General features: G+C 49.0%; 1 protein-coding gene across 3 annotated transcripts; it reads left to right on the top strand.

The window, feature by feature from the left end:
• Nucleotides 1-137: 137 nt before the first annotated feature.
• On the top strand, nucleotides 138-14,456 carry aimp1a (aminoacyl tRNA synthetase complex interacting multifunctional protein 1a). Of its 3 annotated transcripts, none has more exons than XM_062478910.1 (8): nucleotides 138-293; nucleotides 4,743-4,876; nucleotides 5,459-5,569; nucleotides 7,225-7,383; nucleotides 10,455-10,663; nucleotides 12,476-12,644; nucleotides 13,917-14,097; nucleotides 14,152-14,456. In XM_062478910.1, coding segments are annotated over exons 1-7 (951 nt in total). In that variant the 5' UTR covers nucleotides 138-291; the 3' UTR covers nucleotides 14,084-14,097; nucleotides 14,152-14,456. The 3 variants fall into 3 exon arrangements, with proteins under 3 accessions (XP_062334894.1, XP_062334892.1, XP_062334893.1); XM_062478908.1 differs by having other exon boundaries at nucleotides 5,456-5,569; XM_062478909.1 differs by having other exon boundaries at nucleotides 5,456-5,569; nucleotides 14,138-14,154.
• The last annotated feature ends 6,523 nt before the right edge of the window (nucleotides 14,457-20,979 follow it).

Raw genomic sequence — 20,979 nt, 5'->3', positions numbered from 1 at the left:
CCAATTAAATTAATTGCTAAAATAAAACAGGCACGAGAAAACGAGCTATATTCCATTCGCTAGTGTCTAAGTTGTGCAACTGGTAGAACATGGAGTCGAGTGGCAACACATTCGACCGTCTCATTGCATGATGCTAGTCAGCTAGCTGCCCTATCCGGACACTTTACAGATCGTTGAACATGCGCAGGCGTCCGGGGCCCTGAATGAAACGGGGCCTTTCTCCAAATCTCTTTCTGTTTCACATTTCTCGGCACTAAAACGTGTGTCCTGAAAGCTAACGTTTAGGATTTGATGTGAGTTTCTTAAGTTATTATCTTATGTGTGTGTCTTTGTATATGTTATATGTCTGTCTCTCGGTTAAGAGGACGAGGAGTATATATATGGCATGCGTATAGCCAATGTTACGTTATATAGCTAACAGCTAAGACTAGCTAAAACATAATAAGGTGGCCAGGCTAGGCTACTGTACCTTGCTACCTCAGTCAAAAGGTCCGTTTTAACAAGTCTCATTGCTAGCTCGCTGCGTGGCATGATACGAGAGCTTTACACAAACTAGGCCTCCACATAGCTTGCGATTCATAAATGCTATAAAATATAATGTACAGGTTATTTTCCAGAGCAGACATGCAGTAGCTACTAGTCTAAGGCTTTCCTAACCTGCGCACCTAACATAACCAACACAGCCACTCAATTTGGTCTCGCAAAGGTTAAAAGCTAACATGTCACGGCGGGTTTATAATGTCTGGTTCGAATATTATGAATGGCTTTTAACTTGGCACTTTATAACTGAACTAGAAACGTAATCTGGTGTCAAGATGCCCAAGTAAATACACATGGGGGCAATGGAATGCAGTGTCACTGGTTTCTGTCAAAACAGCTGTATTATCTAAAATGGCTGTCATCGTGGAACCGTGCTGACTCGGCTGTTATAGATTTAAATACCCACGGGTCATACGTTTTCTAACGACGACTGAAGAATACGGTAGCCAGAAATACGTTATGCCAACAGGTTAAGACAATGTTATTACTCATACTGCATATAAATGTTCTCTTTCTGAAGTAAAGGTGAATGAGGCTGGTGGTGTGGCCTGCCCACTGTCACCTGCGTTTGAAACCTAAAATCGAAAACGTTAGTGTGTTCTACCACCAAGGAACAACGCGAAAAATCTCGAAAGCATTTCTAAAAGTCAGTGAATGACAACACAGTGTTGTCGAGTCAGATTCCGTTTTGTCAACACTTGGCATTAATAACTGAAGTATTTCCCTCCAACGCAGTGGGTCCCTAGCGGTGCTGTTGAAGTGTCGACATGTGGTGGGCAGGCGTGGGGTCGAACTGTTGAAAAGCACACAGCTGGGCAGCTGAAATCCACACCTAATCTCACTCCCCTGGAATAAAACACGAGGTCTTCTGAATCTCCTTAGATGGTTGTACCCTGCTGGGAGCTAACACTGTTTTCCATCAGGCTCCGGGCGGCAAAAGCAATTGCTCACATCAATCTACGTTGGGGAACCTTTTAAGTGATCGCAGCAGTGACCGCTAGTGTGCTGTTGCGTTTGACGTTTTATTCGGCTATTATTGTGCGAGCGCCAGTTATTATTGTTCACAGGGTATTAGCAAAGCAACAGGCTTTAAGGCCTGCGGTAGGAATAGTTTTGAAAGGGTCTTCAGATGTGTCTGCTGCTGTTGTGACTTGAAATTGAAAGAATAAAAAGAAACCATAGTTAGATAATCTCCCCCCACACACACACACACACCCTTAATCTGTCTCCTTTTCATGCACTACACAGACTTGAAGCCAGATTGAGTTGAACATACACACATCCTGGAATCATTTACCGTCCGATGAGAAAACGTCTCCGATTCTTTTCATATGCAGCACTATGCTCGCAGGCTGTCTAATTTGCCGTCAGTTGGAAAAGGTGTTGGTGTTTTTGACATTTTAACGTGGTCGAGGTCTGTTTTTAGCACGGTAGTCACACTGGGCAGACAGGCAGTGGGTTATGACAGCTGTTCAGGACCGTGTGTCAGCCTTGGCATCAGACTGTAGGATGTGGCATTTGAACTGGGGCCTGGAGGCAAGTCTGCTGTCACAACCTGTTGCACCTCAAGCTTGACAGGGTTAGGGTTAGTCTACTGGGTTAGGATTAGGGTTAGTCTCGACTGGGGTTAGTCTTGATTGGGTGAGTTGACCCTGTCCTTTTGTTCTGCATGTCACCTCACAACAGGAAGCTGACCCAGGTCTGTAGACGGGCTAACAGTGTGGTTGGTTGCGTTCCTGGAGATCTCCGTAGAGCTCCGATTGGCCAGCAGCCTGGTGAAGCCAGCCAATCAGAACAGAGGCCCTGTTACAAATCGATTCAAAGCCTTGAAAAGGAGGGGAAAAACAGAAGGGGAGAGAAAAAACTGCAACGGCAGTCTTTGATCCTCTGTATTATCAACTGCAGCTCTTAAAGTGTTTTTAATTTCCGCCCCCCCTGCCTCACCCGAATGCTTTGTTTTCATCCAACGCCAGCTGTTATTTTCCAACGCCAACCGCACCACTACGTGTTAAATACGTTTTTTATTTCTTCTCTCTCTATCTCCCTTTCCGTCTCTCTCTCTCCCTCTGTTGTTCTCTCTCTCCGCCTCTCCATCTTTCTCTCTGTCTCTTTCTATGTGTCTATCTCTCTGCCTCTCCATCTTTCTCTCTGTCTCTTTCTGTGTCTATCTCTGCCTCTCTCCATCTTTCTCTCTGTCTCTTTCTGTGTCTCTCGCTTTCTCTACACACAAGCTTCAACTACACAGAGACCTAAAAAGGAGAGAGAGAGAAAGTGATGAAGAGACGTAGAGAGAGAGGATTCCCAGGTACAGCATGTGTGAAGGCAGTGATGGTGCCTGCAGGGATTTTGATCCCATCTGAACTTTCAAACAAGCTGGAAAACCGCACTAAACATTCTTGTTGTTTGGAATCGGAGACAGGGTTTAAAGGCCGATGTGATTTCATCATTTATGCCTGTAAAACAAGAGAGTTGGTGTGACGTCGAGAGAGAGAGAGAGAGAGAGAGAGAGAGAGAGAGAGAGAGAGAGAGAGAGAGAGAGAGAGAGAGAGAGAGAGAGAGAGAGAGAGAGAGAGAGAGAGAGAGAGAGAGAGAGAGAGAGAGAGAGAGAGAGAGAGAGAGAGAGAGAGAGAGAGAGAGAGAGAGAGAGAGAGAGAGAGAGAGAGAGAGAGAGAGAGAGAGAGAGAGAGAGAGAGAGAGAGAGAGAGAGAGAGCTTATTGTGTTTCAAGTTTTTTTTGTATGTCATCAGAGAATTTGGTTTGACCATGTGACCTGGTGCTTGTCAAAACAGACATGAGGTGGCCTCAGGGACTGGAGGAAGCCCAGCCTGCTGCTTCCCCCCTACGAGCGAAGAGAGGGATGAGGGAGGAGAGATGAAGAGAGGGATGAGGGGAGGAGGGAGGAGAGATGAAGAGAGGGATGAGGGAGGAGAGATGAAGAGAGGGATGAGGGGAGGAGAGATGAAGAGAGGGATGAGGGGAGGAGGGAGGAGAGATGAAGAGAGGGATGAGGGAGGAGAGATGAAGAGAGGGATGAGGGGAGGAGGGAGGAGAGATGAAGAGAGGGATGAGGGAGGAGAGATGAAGAGAGGGATGAGGGGAGGAGGGAGGAGAGATGAAGAGAGGGATGAGGGGCGGAGGGAGGAGAGATGAAGAGAGGGATGAGGGGCGGAGGGAGGAGAGATGAAGAGAGGGATGAGGGGCGGAGGGAGGAGAGATGAAGAGAGGGATGAGGGGAGGAGGGAGGAGAGATGAAGAGAGGGATGAGGGGCGGAGGGAGGAGAGATGAAGAGAGGGATGAGGGGCGGAGGGAGGAGAGATGAAGAGAGGGATGAGGGGCAGAGGGAGGAGAGATGAAGAGAGGGATGAGGGGCGAAGGGAGGGATGAGGGGCGGAGAAAGGAGAGATGAAGAGAGGGATGAGGGGTGGAGGGAGGAGAGGCGAAGGGAGGGATGAGGGGCGGAGAAAGGAGAGATGAAGAGAGGGATGAGGGGTGGAGGGAGGAGAGGCGAAGGGAGGGATGAGGGGCGAAAGGAGGAGGGGCGGAGGGAGGAGAGATGAAGAGAGGGATGAGGGGAGGAGAGATGAAGGGAGGGATGAGGGGAGGAGAGATGAAGAGAGGGATGAGGGGCGGAGGGAGGAGTGGCGAAGGGAGGGATTCACAAGCAGATTTATAGTCCCGTTGTCACCGTGGCATTTCATCTTCTGATTATCTTTGCATGCTTTTGTGGACACTTGCCAGAGCAAGTCTGGTTTTTGTGAAGCATGCCCTTAAACACGATTGCAGCATGAACACGCACGCACACACACACACACCCACATCACTCTCTGCCAGGACATGTTTACAAGGCATCTGGTACTAGACCGGCTTGTGACCGAGGCTGTTTTCACCAGACTTGGTTCAAGTATGTTGTGGTTAAAATACTTGGGTAATTCGGGTACGCTTCATTCTCACCTATTGCTAAGCCTACTCTACACATCGGGGACGGTTTCACCGATATCAGTGGTGCCTGCTGATTGCTGAACTAAATCAAGTGTACCTCAAGTAGCCTAGTGTTTGACCCAAACGCCTGTGGGTATAGGTGACTAACATCAGTTAATCAGGGTGTGAGGGGGTCAACATCAAACTCACTTAATCCTACCCAGGTACTCTGTAGAGATAGCCCTGGTTGTTTGACCCAGGGGTGTCTCCTGTGTCTCCCAAGGTTCCTAGCACGCTCCCTGGGTAAGATGTCGGGTCAGACGGCGTCCCTGGTGAGGCTGGAGCAGAGGGCAGCCGAGGCCGACCAGATCATAGAGTTCCTCAAACAGCAGGTCCTGCTGCTCAAGGAGAACGCCAGTAAGGGACAACACACGCACACCAAACACACACCAACACACGCACACCAAACACACACCAACACACGCACACCAAACACACACCAACACACGCACACCAAACACACACCAACACACGCACACCAAACACACACCAACACACGCACACCAAACACACACCAACACACGCACACCAAACACCCTTCTATTTTTCTCTTTCTTTCTCCCTTTATCAATGTCTCTTCATATTTCTTACTTTCTCACCCTCACCCACATCATCTCCATAACTCACCCTCTCCATCTCCCTTACCCTTTTTCTCAATCTTTTCTCTCTCCCTATCCCCCTCTCTCTGACACTGGTGTGCGTGTGTGTGGATATGTGTGTGCGCCTGTGTGGTGTGTGTGTGCGTGCCTGTGTGTGTGTGTGTGCGTGCCTGTGTGTGTGTGTGTGTGTGTGTGTGTGCACCTGTGTGTGTGCGTGCCTGTGTGTGTGTGCACCTGTGTGTGTGTGTGTGTGCCTGTGTGGTGTGTGTGTGTGCACCTGTGTGTGTGTGTGTGTGTGTGTGTGTGTGTGTGTGTGTGTACCTGTGTGTGTGTGCAGTAGTTCAGGCCTCTGTGAGGGAGGAGAAGAAGCTGATGGTAGAGAACGCCAAGCTGAAGAAAGACATCGAGGAGCTGAAGAATCAGCTGCTGGAGAAGGAGAAGAGCAGAGGAGGTCTGGTTCATTCATATTTAACATCCTGCCCTCCCTGTACACATCCATCTACACAACCACCCACACATCCCTTCATCTGCACATCCATCCCTTCACCTGCACATCCACCCCTTCATCTGCACATCCATCCCTTCATCTGCACATCCATCCCTTCATCTACACATCGCTATATCCTTCATCTACACATCTCTATATCCATTCTACACATCCCTTCATCTACACATCCCTCCCTTCATCTACACATCCCTATATCCATTCTACACATCCCTTCATCTACACATCCCTTCATCTACACATCCCTCCATCTACAAATCCCTCCATCCCTTCATCTACACATCCCTCCATCTACACATCCCTCCATCCTTTCATCTACACATCCATCCCTTCATCTACACATCCCTCCATCCATTCATGCAGCTTGGCTCTTATAATAAACCAACAGCTTGCTCTTACGCACATGAATCGAATTCCTGCGTTGTTTGTTAGTGTATCACATGTGCCCTTTACTGTGGGCAGAGTCTTAGCATGAGTCTTAGCATGAGTCTTAGCATGAGTCTTAGCATGAGTCTTAGCAGCCTGCCTCTGAACCCAGCTGACATGACTGATCCAGACACCTTCTGGAACCTTCTAAAGCTGGTGATGGAGAAGGCCTGTATCACACGCATTAGCACACAAGGCCAAACACCACTCTGATCATTAACACTTAAATAATGGTTTCCAGCATGGCAGAGATGAAAAAGAGTGGAGATGAAGAGACGGAGGGAGGGAGGGAGGGAAAGAAACCAAAGATTGGAACCAAAACAAAACGCCAATTTAACCCCAGTCTTCAAAAGCATCTCTCTCCTCACATGTTTGGAGCGTTGAGAGGAATGTTCCTCGTATATGAAGATCGTGTTTTTCCATGTAAAGCTATCGAGCTGTTTGTTCTTGGTTATTTATTTCGTTGGTCTTGATGGTGACGAGGTAAATCGAAGCAGCCGACATGCTCTTTCTGCGTTACAAACCATCAGACAGATCTGGAACTGAAAATACCCAACGGATGTAATTGATACAAGATTGCAACTGGAACCTGCTGGGGACTGTTAATATACGAGTTCCCAAAAGGAGATGCTATTTTTATTTTTTTCTAAGGTAAACCTTCAAGGTGCCAACCTCCGTTAACATAGCGTGATGCTAATTAAGACCAGTATGGCAGGCTAACCATGTTTGTCAAATACTGGGGGGTGTGTTTGTGTGTGTACATGCAAAACCCAAACATCGCCAGGCCCCTTAATGAAAGGTTCTTTCTGGAACATTCCTTTTTCCCGGGGGAGTGATGGAGGGAGGCCACAGTCCTACAACGTTTACGGTTTATTTCCCTCACGGTTTTACCCTCATTTGAACACTGTCATTTTCCCATCAAGATTGTTTGTTTGCTCCAGGAGAGCAAGCAGCCCCCTTTGGGTCCATAAATAAATCTGTCTGGACATTTTGCTGAATTATGTTGCTGAGACCAATTAAGCCCCAGAAAGATCTGTCTAGGTGTGGTTACATCTCCTCCATCCATCCTCCATCCATCCATTCTGTGTTTTTTGTCGTCGTGTTGGAGTGACTGATTCCTGCGGTTTATGTAAGTGGTGAATGTCTCTTGACTCCAGCCTCTCTCCTCCCTGCAGTCCGAGAAGTGCCCATCCCTGCAGGAGACGCCAGTGTGCAGTGTACCTCCAAGCCCTCCTCCCCACCCCAACCGCCCCCTTCAGGGTTGTCAGCCACCACCCCCACGAGCCCCCCTCCCAAGGACAACGAGGGCAAGAAGAAGAAAGCAGAGAAAAAGGGTAAAAGTCCAACAGACTAACTGAGAAGACAGCCTGTGTTCAGCCTGTGGAGCACGGGGTGGCCCTGTGTGGGTAAACAAGCAGCCTCAAAACTCAATCTTGAACGTTGGTTTCGCGTACAGATCACACCTTAAATCACATGCAGTTTGCGTTCCCTTATTGACACTTATCGACTTGGCCCCTGACCGTGGCTCTTTTAACAAGCTCTTTAAACAAGCTTCGACAGTCAAAGTGGACGATTTACTGGTCGAAAGCGTGCTTAAAGCCCTGTATTGGCTTTTTTTGTTTTAAGTCCCTCGCCTGTGGCTGTCGGCGTGAAACCGTCCAGTTTTACATTCGTTACGCTGCGATCCCGGGAGAATACTTAATTTGTAAAAAAAAAAAAAAAATTCCAAGTAATCAGAACTGAAGAGAGTTTAGAGAGTCGACTTGATGGACAAAATGATCTTTTTGACCATGTGGTTTATCTGTTAGCTAACCCTTTTTTAAGGAGGGGGTGATATTCTGACTCACTTAAGAACCTGATCCTCTTGATTGCTATCCAGCGGCTCCATCACGGCTCCACTAGAAAGCTGCTCTCCGAATCTGAAAAAGGTTGTCCGCTTATTTCTCACAGTGGAACAGGTATTTCCCTTACTCTCCGTCAGAATTTCCGATATTTTAAAACTCTTAACGACGACTGCTGAGCGATTAAAGGACAGGAAACTTGATCTGTTCCCAAACGGGACTAGACAGTGAAAACAATTTCACTTGTTTGGAAAAGCTCATTCACAGATTTATTACGACATGATTTACTATGATGTTCATGATTACGCAACATCAAACCATATAAGCTACTTATTTACGACAAGCTCAGCTTGTCCCTGTGCCTAGCGGAGGTCTGAGGGAAGAGTCGACCGTACTGAGAAAGTCCAGACACTGTGGTTTTGTGTTATGCTCTTCTGATCCCATCATGAAGGGGAGTTTGCACAACATAGGGCTATCTGGTTTAGCTTAAACTATTTGCTAATGCAGTATTTTTTTACGTGGTGTCAATTACCATAGAAAAGAAAAATAAATTCTTCCCAAAAATCTATTGGTAATTAAAAGGCAGCATGAAAATGTTCTATTTTTTTCTGTTTATTATTTAAAAAAAATAGCGGCACTATAAATCAATCATGTTTCTCAAACGCTGAGCCATGGATTATTTATAGAGGTATAATTCATCATTCATTCTGAGAGTGGGAGAGAGAGAAATCTATCAGGAGATGTTGACAGACTGAGTGTACTTCTGAAGCCCAGATGTCAAAGAGCATGAGCCGTTAATACACCCACGCTCACTTGGGTGGCTGGGCCTGTTTTCTTCTCAAGACAACATATTGATGCACCCTTTGTTGGAGAGTGACAGGATGTTGGTTCTTAAGATCTGTGTTTCCACCGTGTCTGACCCGCCCAACGGACTGTCTACCTGTCTGTCTGCCTACCTGTCTCCCTGTCTCCCTGTCTGCCTGTTATTAAAGGGCAGTAGTGATCCAAGTTCAGACGTGCCATTCCGGGGCCCAGTCGCTTGTTAACGGGCGCGTTTGTTTTCACTTATGGGGCGGCGGAGATGGGTGGGGGTTGAATTGGATCAGAACACAGACGTCTGCACGGGTCTGCATACTTTCCACACCACACACGTGATGCCAATGAGCCCCTCTGGAGTAATATCCCTGGGCTAAAAATACTCTTTTAAGCTAGACTTTGGATATTTAACTGTGTGTGTGTGTGTGTATTTTCCTTATGGTTTATGTAGAAAATAATGTGCTACTGAAGGGGAGAACAGGTCTGGGCCTGTTACAGCTTCAGGAAGAAGAATTCATTCAACTAATTTTAATAATTAGCTGCTCCAAGTCAACACGCGCCCTCATCGATACCATAGACCAGTGGTTCTCAAACTTTTTTTGGGCTTCACTACCCCATTTCCATGATTTCTAAATCCAAGTACCCCCTATACCCGTATTTATATTGTATAAAACATTTATACCAGTATTTTCATGATTTACTCTCGTATCTTTCCTATTTTCCACTTTCTCTCAAGTACCCCCTGTAGTACTTCTACATGCCATAGACTACACTGCCATAGACTACTAGAACAGCGATTCCCAACCTGTGGGCTGCGCCCACTAGTGGTCCGCTAGGGTAATACAGGAGGGCCGCCAAACCAATGAAAACTAAGTATGAAAAATTAATACATATACAAATATTTACTGTTGGTAAATGATTGTTAAAATTCTTAGTAATTTTTAAATTACATTTTGCCTTTAATTCATAATGTCCGAAACGCCAATAGTTACGCTTGCACGTTGACGAAAGACCAACTGACATTTCCACCTTAATTTGCATACGCCCACTTCAGTCCACTATGCACGCATCACTTCCGCATATTGCATAAGCCAAGTCAACAACTTCCGGTAGCGAGCAGTTACGTTAGTTCTCAAACATAAAATGCCGTTTTTTAGGAGGAGTTTGGGTTGTCTTAACAAACTGACAATCAACGATGTACATAGGATTCTATGTTGCAGCCCTTCAAAGCAAGAGGGAAAAGGGGTTCAAATTGTACGTTTCGACAATTGTCTAATGCTAGGTTTCCTTTCATATTACTTCACAGCCTAAACTTTCTGTCCATCTGGTCACGAAAGTCTCGTCTACACAACTGCATACACGGCCAACATTTTCCTTTTGGGACTTTTGAGATATTTGAGATCAAGTCCGATGAGTGCCCCTCTTTTACATTACATTTAGCAGACGCTCTTATCCAGAGTGACTTACAGTAAGTACAGGGACATTCTCCCCGAGGCAAGTAGGGTGAAGTACCCAAGGACACAACGTCATTTGGCACGGCCGGGAATCGAACCAACAACCTTCTGATTAATAGCCCGACTCCCTAACCGCTCAGCCATCTGACCCCCCCCCTCTTTTACACGTTGACAAACTGCCGTTCGCTTTATGGGCTGGTTAAGACACAGATTAAGACTAGTCTTGGACTATAAAAACCAAATCTACTGTGTTCCGCCCGAGTGTGAGCCTTAATCTCCGCCCCGTCCCCTCAGGAGGAGAGAAACAGAAGGCAGGAGGAGGAGGGCCGCCTCAGGAAGAGGCGAAGGTGGACGTGTCGCGTCTGGACATGCGCGTCGGACGCATCGTCACGGCTGAGAAGCACCCAGACGCCGACTCACTGTACGTGGAGCAGGTTGATGTGGGGGAGGCCGCCCCCAGGACGGTGGTCAGCGGGCTGGTCAAACACATCCCCATCGACCAGGTATGATGACTCCGATGCTAAGCTAAAGCTAACGCTAATGTTATATCACAATGGAAATGCTAAGCCCAATGCTAACTAATGATAATAGAACGCAAGCTAGGCTAGGCTAAAGCTGTACAAGGCACGCCTGGCGGAGTAGGCTCATTTCAGGCTCGACTTTGGGAGAAAAGTCTTCAGGCCTTGCTGGAAAGCAGGCGTGCGCTTGATTACGTTTACACAGCCCCATAACTCTGAGGTAAATAAATCAGAAATCTTCAGTAGACTCCGTGGCCTCGTAAGATGTGACGCCGTGGCAGTTATTAGACCCTTAGAACTCCCCAACGACCTTCCAGAGAGCGAATCTGAGTCTGCCCACCTACAGACCAAGACTACTGGCCCTGAGGGATGAATGAACCGCAGTCAGCCACCCCACCTACTTGGGTTCGAGGAGTTTCAATATTAGCTGGAGGCTCAGTGAGACTCTACTGCCTTCCACTGCCTGGTCCATGGTGCTCTCACTCAGTCCCCAGAGCTGCCATGCATCCAAACGACTCACCAAGGGCGCCATATTTTACGTTTATTGGTCTGTGTGAAGGAGAACTGAAGGCTTGTGTTGCACTCTCTGTCGACTGTTTAGGTGTGTGTGTGTGTGCAGGGTTCAGCTTCCATTTTCCTATCGGGGGACAGAATTTATGGTTTCGTCTCCTGACTGTAATTTGTAGGTCAGGTTTTCTTTTTTTCACATATGGAAAACCACTGTATGACTTATTTAATGTACTACGGTCTGAACAATTTCTGTGTTTGGATTTCTTAAGTGTACACCCAGACTAAGAGGTGCTTTGTACGTGGGGTCGGTGTGGATGTCTGAAGAGAGAAGCCTATACTACCTGCAGTGTGTTCTATCCAAACACTGTCACACTTTGACAAACAGATCTTCCAAACTAGAGATATTTATTAGAAGGGACACCTTCTCCTCTAGTTCACGTTTCTCTAAGTTATGTTTACTACCTGGGAAAGAGCGCTGCCTGGTCTGAACAGCCTGTAATGTTGAATGACGTGCCATAGCTTGTGCTAGCTTATGTAAACGCGTGATGCCATATGTTTGCTTGTGGTAGCGGATGGTAGCTTGCGCTAGCTTAGTTACATTACATTTACATTTATTCATTTAGCAGACGCTTTTATCCAAAGCGACTTCCAAGAGAGAGCTTTACAAAAGAGCATAGGTCACTGATCATAACGAGATAGCCCCAAACATTGCGAGTAGCCAAACATGAAGCATACATTGTGGAAAACCAAATAAGTGCCAAAGGGAAGAACCATAAGAGCATGCAGTTAACCCTCGTGCTGCCTTCGGGTCACATGACCCAAAGGTTCATAACGAACCATTGTTGTGTTTACCCAATTTTACCCAATACAAAAACAAATAAAAATAATTTTCTTTTAACCATTCCAATGTGGGGGGTCTGAGACAGCCCGACAGTTAAAAGAAAATGCTTCACTTTGTTTTTGTATGAGGTAAATTTGTCGCAATACGACGGTGGGTGACAATGACTGATGGGTCAGAATGACCCGAAGATAACACAAGGGTTAAACAAGTTACAATTGAACAACATGAAACTCCCCACAAGAGTGCAAGAGTGTACCTGTAGAAAAACTGCAAAATCAACAGTAAAATATTTCACAGCGAGTACAAGAATAGTTACCATGTGATAACGTGTGTTAGTGTATGTTAGCTTGTGTTATACAGTCCAAGTGTGGATCGTTAAGACCTGCATACAGTGTAGTGTGAGTGCAATGGATCATTAAGGCCTGTGTTTCCCCCCCCTGCTACAGATGCAGAACAGGCTGGCTGTGTTGCTATGCAACCTGAAGCCTGCTAAGATGCGTGGTGTAGTGTCCCAAGCCATGGTCATGTGTGCCAGCAGCCCAGACCAGGTGGAGATCCTGGATCCACCAGCTGGGGCGCTGCCCGGAGACAGGGTCACCTTCGAGAACTTCCCAGGTACACACACACAAGTTCACAGGCACACAGCTCACACCACAAACATGTGTACACACATTAGGGTGGTGGGGGGGGTGGAGTGGTGAATATGGGGTGGGTGGAGTGGTGGATGAGGGGTGTGTTCAGCTGAGGGAACAGAGAAGTCGTGGGGGCCGTCCCTGGGTTTGGACACCCACAGTGGCGGGTCCAGCTCTGAGCCTTGCTCTCCTCCACTCCCTTCTCTCTCTCTCTCTCTGGCTCTCTCTTTTTCTCTGGCTCTCTCTGTGGTTGTCTCTCTCTGTTTCTCTCCCTGACTAACCCTAACTCTCATGCTCTCTCCCTTACTTGATTGTCTGTATCTTTCTTACAGTTCACTCCTCTCTCCAGTACCTTTCTATCCATCTCTCTCTCTGCTCCCCCCCCCCCTCTCATCAAGCTTTGTTTTACGATGATCCCCTCATCCAAACCCTTGTTTTACGACCTCTCCCCCGAGGGGGGGGGGGTGCAGGGGGGGAGAAAGAGATGGAGGGAGGGAGCAGATGAGAACAGGGCCGATCGGAGGACAGGAGAGGATGGGGAGGGGTGTTGTGGTGGTTCTGCACGCCTGCTCATTAAACTCCAGCTTGCGACGAGGATCGTTCCCAACAGGATGTTTAGCGACCGCCGAGTAACGGACGCCGCCTACATTTTCTTGTAATTCCCCCTCCTTTTCTCCCCCACACCCCTGCTCTCCTCTCTTGCTGTTTTCCTGTCCCTGGGTGCTTGCTAGCTCTGGTGTTCTGCTAGCTGCGTCCCTGCTGTTCGTGTCAGTCTGGAGAGAGAGTGGTTGGAGGGTAATAACCGCTGACACTTTCACCGGCTAACACGCTCCAGGGTAGCTGGGAGTTACAACAGAGAACAGGCTGAAATATACCTTTTTCAAAACCTTTTTGCTCCTTAAATTAAGGAAGCTTTTTAGACAGAGAGAGAGGAGGGAGAGCCAATAATTCAAACACAGGTAGAAACAGACAGAGAAGCAGACCAGAGCCAGTTCCTCCACTCTCGTCCCAGCTGTGTGGCTCATGCTAAAGCTGCAACTAGCCTGGGCTGCGTTTCCCGATAATGATGGATCGTAGCAACGATCGAGCAAAATAACGATCGATATTATATTTCTTACGTGCGTTTCCTAAACATGCTCGTAAGGAGTAGGCTAATCTCTCTAATTTTCAAGACACTTAAGCTACAGTGTCTTTGGGAACGGCCCGTAAAACTAAGATTTGTCTGACCCCTCGTGTCCCCCGTGTGTTTCCCCAGGTGACCCCGACAAGGAGCTGAACCCCAAGAAGAAGGTGTGGGAGCAGGTGCAGCCAGACCTGAAGACCGATGCCCAGTGCGTGGCCACGTACAGAGGCTCCGCCTTCCTGGTGGCCGGAAAGGGCGTGTGCAAAGCCCAGACCATGAGCAACAGCAGCATCAAATAGAGGGAGGGATGGATGTATACAGGGAGGGATGGAGAGGGATGGATGGATGTATAGAGGGATGGATGGAGAGGGATGGATGTATAGAGGGGGGGAAGCATGCAGCCCTGTTCCGGACTGGGTGTACGTGGTTTGAACCCTTGAAGGACTTGAGGTGCGTTTTATATATATCTCTGTTTTGCACTTCTGGGACTGATCAGTCAGGGCTGTCTCTTGGGTGGTAACTTAAACCAAACGCACCTCGAGTATTCAACACGTACCTGACCTTGGTATGTCGTTCTTTTGCTGATGAAACTTGACAGGTTGTCAGTGAGGAGGAGGATGGTGATGATGAAGGTCTAATAAAAAGAGTTTTGAAAAGAAACAAAAAAAAAAACTTTTATTCCTGTGTTTCTGCCCTCCCCCCCACTACACTTTTTCAATCAAGTTAAAGAGGTGTGGGCTCTGACATACTTAAGTAAAAAGTTGCCATTACTATTATCTGTTTGTGTCACGCTGGTAACTGGACCTCATATCATAATACATGAATACAAAAAGGAACACTAGGAAACCTTTTTGATGCCGACAATTTAAAAAAACTCCCTCAAATATGGCCATGGGTGATCAGACCTTTTAAATATATATATTTTTCAACCTTAAGAAAAATAAAATTCACACAACACAACCCCCCAAACATTTTCACTTTAACTTGATTTTAAAAAAATTGGGGAGGGGAATAGAGGGGGAGATTGTAGGCATCGCAGAATAAATCAGTAGCACCCCAAAGGTTAAGCCTTCATCCTGACTGAGGGAAGCTTCAGCGTTGTGTGATTTATCATCCCCCCTGGAGAGGATCTCACCCAGGTTCCCTCGGGAACTCAACCGTAGTTCCTCAGAGAAGAGAGAGAGCTAGGAAAAGAAGGATTGAGAGGTAGAGACGGAGTGAGAGGATGGATGGAGGGAGAAGAGACAGTGAGAAGATGGATGGATGGAGAGTGAGAGGATGGATGGAGGGAGGGAGGAGAGTGAGAGGATGGATGGAGGGAGAAGAGACAGTGAGAAGATGGATGGATGGATGGAGAGTGAGAGGATGGATGGAGGGAGGAGAGTGAGAGGATGGATGGAGGGAGGAGAGTGAGAGGATGGATGGATGGATGGAGAGTGAGAGGATGGATGGAGGGAGAAGAGACAGTGAGAAGATGGATGGATGGAGAGTGAGAGGATGGATGGAGGGAGGAGAGTGAGAGGATGGATGGAGGGAGAAGAGACAGTGAGATGGATGGATGGATGGAGAGTGAGAGGATGGATGGAGGGAGGAGAGTGAGGATGGATGGATGGAGAATGAGAGGATGGATGGAGGGAGGAGAAAACTGTAGACTGCAGAGTGAGTGTGATGTGGTGGGGGGGATATTTGTGGGTTGGCTGTTGGGGGGGGGGTGTACACTGGTGATGACACAGGGATTACAAAGTCCTCAGCACCTCCCCCTACACACACACACACACACACACACTGAACGTCTTGTATGTGAGATGGAGGTCTCGGGAAGCCAGGAAACCTCTCTCCCGAAACACAGAGCAAATCAAACGCAAACCCCAACCCATGTGTGGTTGAAAGGCATTCTTCAGTCCGATTGAAGGCTTCTCCCTTGTTTTCCTGAGGTCGGCACTGACCAGGCCAGATTGGGACGGTGAGGTTTTCTTTTATATTTCTTCTCACCACATGACCCAACGAGGGGAAGACGAATGCCTGTCAAAGAACAGTGTCGGAATAAATCGTGAAGCTGCTGTCAGGGAGCGAAGGGTCCAGGCAGCTTGAAGACTGTGAAAAAGTTTTTTGGGGAAAACCCCAGCTCATAAACAAGTGCGACTTTGATGAAACCAACCAATCAATCACTCTCGAACCACGCCAAACATCCGAAGCATCAAAACCTCAAAATCTCGTTGGCTACCTGCCTACCCCAGTCTTCTCATGTAAGTCAGAACATATCCTTCACTATCCTTCGCTATTAACGTACGGTAAACAGCAAAGGACATGAAGCAGGATCATGCATCCATCATCGTCCACTTACCCAGGCTCAGGCCACGGCGGAGGCTGGGTATTCCCCACGTCCGTCTCCCTAGCAACGCTTCCCAGCTCCTCCAGGGGGATATCGAGGAGTTCCCAGGCCAGATGATATATAATCCCTCCAGCGAGGTCTGGGTCTACCCCAAGGTCTCCCTCCCAGCTGGACGTGCCCCGAAAACCTCCAAAGGAAGGCGCCCGGAAGGCGTCCTAGTCGGACGAAGCGAGATAATTTCTGTCCGACAGTTCGGACAGCTTCGGGAAAGGGCATGACCAGACTGACGCGCCCGAAGAGGACGAGGTCACGTCATTTCAAACGAACACAGCACCAGCTCACTCCCCCCCGCCTTCCCCCCCCCCCCTCTCAAGAGCATCTCGAGTCTCCAGTGTTCTGTGATTGCTTCAAGACCTTCTGAACGTGTGTACTCTCCTGTCAACTTGATAAATGTGTTGTTGTTCAGGGTTTGCCCAGGCCTCATTTTCTAAAATGATGCATAATCTGTTTATTCATATTATCCTCTCAAAACTAAGTGTGGTTAGCATTCAGAGAGTGAGGAAAAACCGTCTGCTTGCTTCAGTTGTTGGCGTTTTGGGTAATAACACAAGATCTCCCCAGCCTGGCATCTGGGCTCGTCCTCTCAGCTTTTCAACAGGAGAGCTTGACTTGGTCAAAATCCCTTCACTAAATGTGTCAGAGTGGAGAAAAGATATTGTGTGTGAGACTGTTTGTGTGAGTGCTTGTTTTTCTGCGAGTGTGTATGTGAGTGTGTGTGAGTGCGTGATTGTGTGAGTGAGTTTGTGTGAGTGCGTGCTAACGTGCGTGCTATGTCTTTTCCTTGGCAGTATACAGATAAGATTTAGAGTCCATGAAGAATCCTGGAGCTTCAAGCAGCGCAATCTTCCTCTGCTGTGAGAGCAGAGGTGAATTGATCGTGTTTTAGAAGGGCTGTGGTTTACTCCTGGCTCCCTGTGAAAGATAGAGCAGCTTCTATCTAAACTTATCCAAGACTGCCATGTCTTGGCTGTCGGACTAGACAGCTGGGATCTCTCCTCGCTCGATCTCTCCTTCACCCCAGTTATCCATCTCCTCTCTCTTCAAATCACTCTTTTTCATGTAAGGATGTGTTACAGAGGTCTTGGTTCAGATTTATTATGGGAGTGTTTGTTTTGCTTCACATTGTTTCTGTCGCTCCCTCTTGTTAGACGGATCAAATCGATCAATAACAATCAGTCAATTAAAGCAGTCAATATAGCCACAGAGTGGAGGGAGGAGGAGAGACAGGGAATGGAGGCAGAGTGAGAGGCTGGGGGGGAGAGAGAGGGAGGGGGAGAGAGAGGGGGAGGGAGGGGGAGAGAGAGGGGGAGGGAGGGAGAGAGAGGAGGGGAATGGAGGCAGAGTGAGAGGCTGAGGGGAGAGAGAGGGGGAGGGAGAGAGAGAGGAGGGGAATGGAGGCAGAGTGAGAGGCTGGGGGGAGAGAGAGGGAGGGAGAGAGAGGAGGGGAGTGGAGGGAGGAAGAGAGGGGGGATGGAGAGACAGAGTGAGGGGGGATGGAGGGAGGGAGGGAGACAAATATTTCTGGGTAGGTGTTCTACATCAGTGCAGAACACAGAGGGAGAGAAGGTCTCTCAGGACATTGTTTGGCTGCAGTTTAAAGAGCAGCTCTCTCTTGCTTCTCTGACTGTGGTTTCATGGCTCGCAAGAGTCCACAATGAACCAAGTATAACCAATGACCTCTCTGTTTATCTCTCCCTCTTTCTCTCTCCCTCCCTATCCTTTTCTCTCTCCCTTTCTTCCCTCGCTCTCTCTTTCTCCCTACCTCCTCTCTCTCAACCCCCACCATAATCACCTCTCTCTTTATTTTATTCACCTCCTCCACCATTACATCTTTGTCTTTCTCTCTCGCGCGCGCACGCGCTCTCTCCCCCCACTGAGGTAAATCTGACCTTGTTACGGCTCAGCCGAGACGTTTCAAACCCAGGGTGATTGACAGCAGGCCTGTCTCCCTCTGTCTTAGTGTGTTGGCTGAGGGATGCTGTACAGATCCAGAGACCAGCACAGCCGCCCTCTCTCCTGTTGGCATCACAAATCTCACTTAAAGGCAGGGCAGGTAACATTTTTTAGAAGCACTTTTTGTCATATTTGTTGAAAATAACCTGATAGCAATCAACAAATCAAACGCTCTGACAGTTAAATAAAATAAATCAGATATCTGTGGCTGTCGCAGGACTGTGATAAACACGACCAATCATTGCGTTGGGACCGAATGCAGTGATTGGACAGGCTACTTGTCTGTCTTCCCGGCAGTAGTAAGGAAGTTTTCATGTGTTTTCGTGGGAGTGGCTTTGAAGAGAGGGGCAGCAATATTTTGGGTAGGATACTTTCAACAAGTCAAAAACAGACCTACCCTGCCTTTAATGTTGTGTTTTCTGTTCTCCCACTAGAAGGGACTCCAGAGAGCATCATCTGAGAGACATTGTTTTCTGGGGTTTGGTGTTTCCAAAATATTAAAAACTGATTTTTACCATGTTTTAATTTTTATGAAGTAGCGTAGATTTAAGCAAATTTGACGGAGCGTGTTCTTGCGGCATGACTTTGAAACGGTTCTGTTTTTCCGAACATTGGCGTGTGATGTGGATTTGGCAGACACACACACACACTCACAACCTTAACAGTCCAGGAGAGGAGTTAGCTATAACCTAGTCCTGAATCTATTGGTCTGTGTAATTCATAATGACAAACTGTCAAAACAAAAAAAAAAGCCTGAAAACTCCAAACAAATGAACTTGTGAGCAGCACAACTTACAGATGACTGACTCAGTGGTCTCTGATTCAGAACAAGACGATGGCAGATGTTGAAAGAAACATCTAAAAAAAGATATGAAGTATTACCAAAGCACAAAGACAACAGTTACCTGGTCAGTAAATGTAGGGTTGTGTTGTTTGTGTTTACTGGCGTTCGTCGCTAAGCTACCCTCTTCTTCTGTCATGAATCACTACAGTTGCCACAGGGGCCACAGGAGGGCAGAGCTCCACTACTAATACCGGCATCCCCAGCGGAGACGGACTTCCTGGTCGCCCACCAGCGACAGCGGGTTAAACAGGCGAGGTTCAAGGGTCAAACCCTGACCCTCAACACCCTTTTAAGGAGATTCTGCGACAGGTAACCGTGAAGTCTCCGGGGTGATATCGTTTCATTTAGATTTTCACATTTGAAGAGTTGCAGATTTCAGATCAGACGCTGACTTCAATCTTGACTGGAGGAGCGCTGTCAAACTGACCCTGGAGCAGCGCCTGGAAGGCCATCGTCTTCACACACACACACACAACCCACCATCCCCACGTGGTTTCTGAGTCACCCTGAGGGTAGCTCTAAGCCCCGAGGGGGAGGGGGGGATTTTCCCAGGGGGAAGCTTTTGAGGTGAGCGCCGTAATTAGCCTCCGTAAAACAAGGACACCTCTGTCCCCCGTCTGAAACTCAAAACTCAGAGAGGAGACAACTCGGAGGAGGGGAGCTCTCGGACAAATTATGGCTCAACGCCGAGGCCCCCGGGTCGTGTGTCGGTGACTGACGTGGCCCGTCTTGACGGATCCCCCCCCCCGTCACCACCACCGAGGTGACAGCCGCACAGGTCTGAGCGCCGCAACATCTCATATCCCCAACACGTCGCGAAAACCCGCAGATGGAATGATTGGATGTGCGGAACAAGTGAGAGTCAAGGGAACCGGGGGTAGGTGGAGGGAGGAGGTGGAGGTGGAGGTGGAGGAGGGAGGAGGTGGAGGAGGGAGGAGGTGGAGGAGGGTGGAGGTGGAGGGAGGAGGTGGAGGGAGGAGGTGGAGGGAGGAGGTGGAGGGAGGAGGTGGAGGGAGGAAGTGGAGGGAGGAGGGAGAGGAGAGTGGAGGGAGGAGGGAGAGGAGGGAGGAGGTGGAGGCAGGAGGGAGAGGAGGGAGGAGGGTGGAGGGAGGAGGGAGGAGGTGGAGGAGGGAGGATGTGGAGGAGGGAGGAGGTGGAGGGAGAGGAGGGAGGAGGGTGGAGGGAGGAGGAGGTGGAGGAGGGAGGAGGTGGAGGGAGGAGGGAGAGGAGGGTGGAGTGAGGAGGAGGTGGAGGAGGGAGGAGGTGGAGGGAGGAGGTGGAGGAGGGTGGAGGGAGAGGAGGTGGAGGGAGGAGGTGGAGGGAGGAGGGAGAGGGAGGAGGAGAGTGGAGGGAGGAGGGAGAGGAGAGTGGAGGGAGAGGAGGTGGAGGGAGGAGGTGGAGGGAGGAGGTGGAGGAGGGAGGAGGTGGAGGGAGGAGGTGGAAGGAGGAGGGAGAGGAGGGAGGAGGTGGAGGAGGGAGGTGGAGGAGGGAGGAGGTGGAGGGAGGAGGTGGAGGGAGGAGGTGGAGGGAGGAGGGAGAGGAGGGTGGAGGGAGGAGGGAGAGGAGAGTGGAGGGAGAGGAGGTGGAGGGAGGAGGGAGAGGAGGGAGGAGGTGGAGGAGGGAGGAGGGAGGAGGTGGAGGAGGGAGGAGGGAGAGGAGGGTGGAGGGAGGAGGTGGAGGGAGGAGGTGGAAGGAGGAGGGAGAGGAGGGAGGAGGTGGAGGAGGGAGGAGGTGGAGGAGGGTGGAGGGAGGAGGGAGAGGAGGGAGGAGGTGGAGGAGGGAGGAGGAGGTGGAGGAGGGAGGAGGTGGAGGAGGGAGGAGGGTGGAGGTGAAGGGAGGAGGGAGAGGAGGTGGAGGGAGGAGGTGGAGGAGGTGGAGGGAGGGAGAGGAGGGAGGAGGTGGAGGAGGGAGGAGATGGAGGGAGGAGGGAGAGGAGGGAGGAGGGAGGAGGTGGAGGAGGGAGGAGGTGGAGGGAGGAGGTGGAGGAGGGAGGAGGTGGAGGGAGG

Source organism: Osmerus eperlanus, chromosome 14 (assembly GCF_963692335.1).
Source record: "Osmerus eperlanus chromosome 14, fOsmEpe2.1, whole genome shotgun sequence".
In the NCBI taxonomy this organism is placed as follows: Eukaryota; Metazoa; Chordata; class Actinopteri; order Osmeriformes; family Osmeridae; genus Osmerus; species Osmerus eperlanus.
The sequence above is the reverse complement of the archived record's forward strand: the minus strand, read 5'-3'. Positions and strand labels throughout refer to the sequence as shown.

Bases quoted from the DNA above. Each gene is read 5' to 3' on its own strand.
- aimp1a (XM_062478908.1), top strand. The intron at 4,877-5,455 runs GTAAGGGACAAC...GTGTGTGTGCAG, and splicing joins GCTGCTCAAGGAGAACGCCA to TAGTTCAGGCCTCTGTGAGG. The intron at 12,645-13,916 runs GTACACACACAC...GTGTTTCCCCAG, and splicing joins CACCTTCGAGAACTTCCCAG to GTGACCCCGACAAGGAGCTG.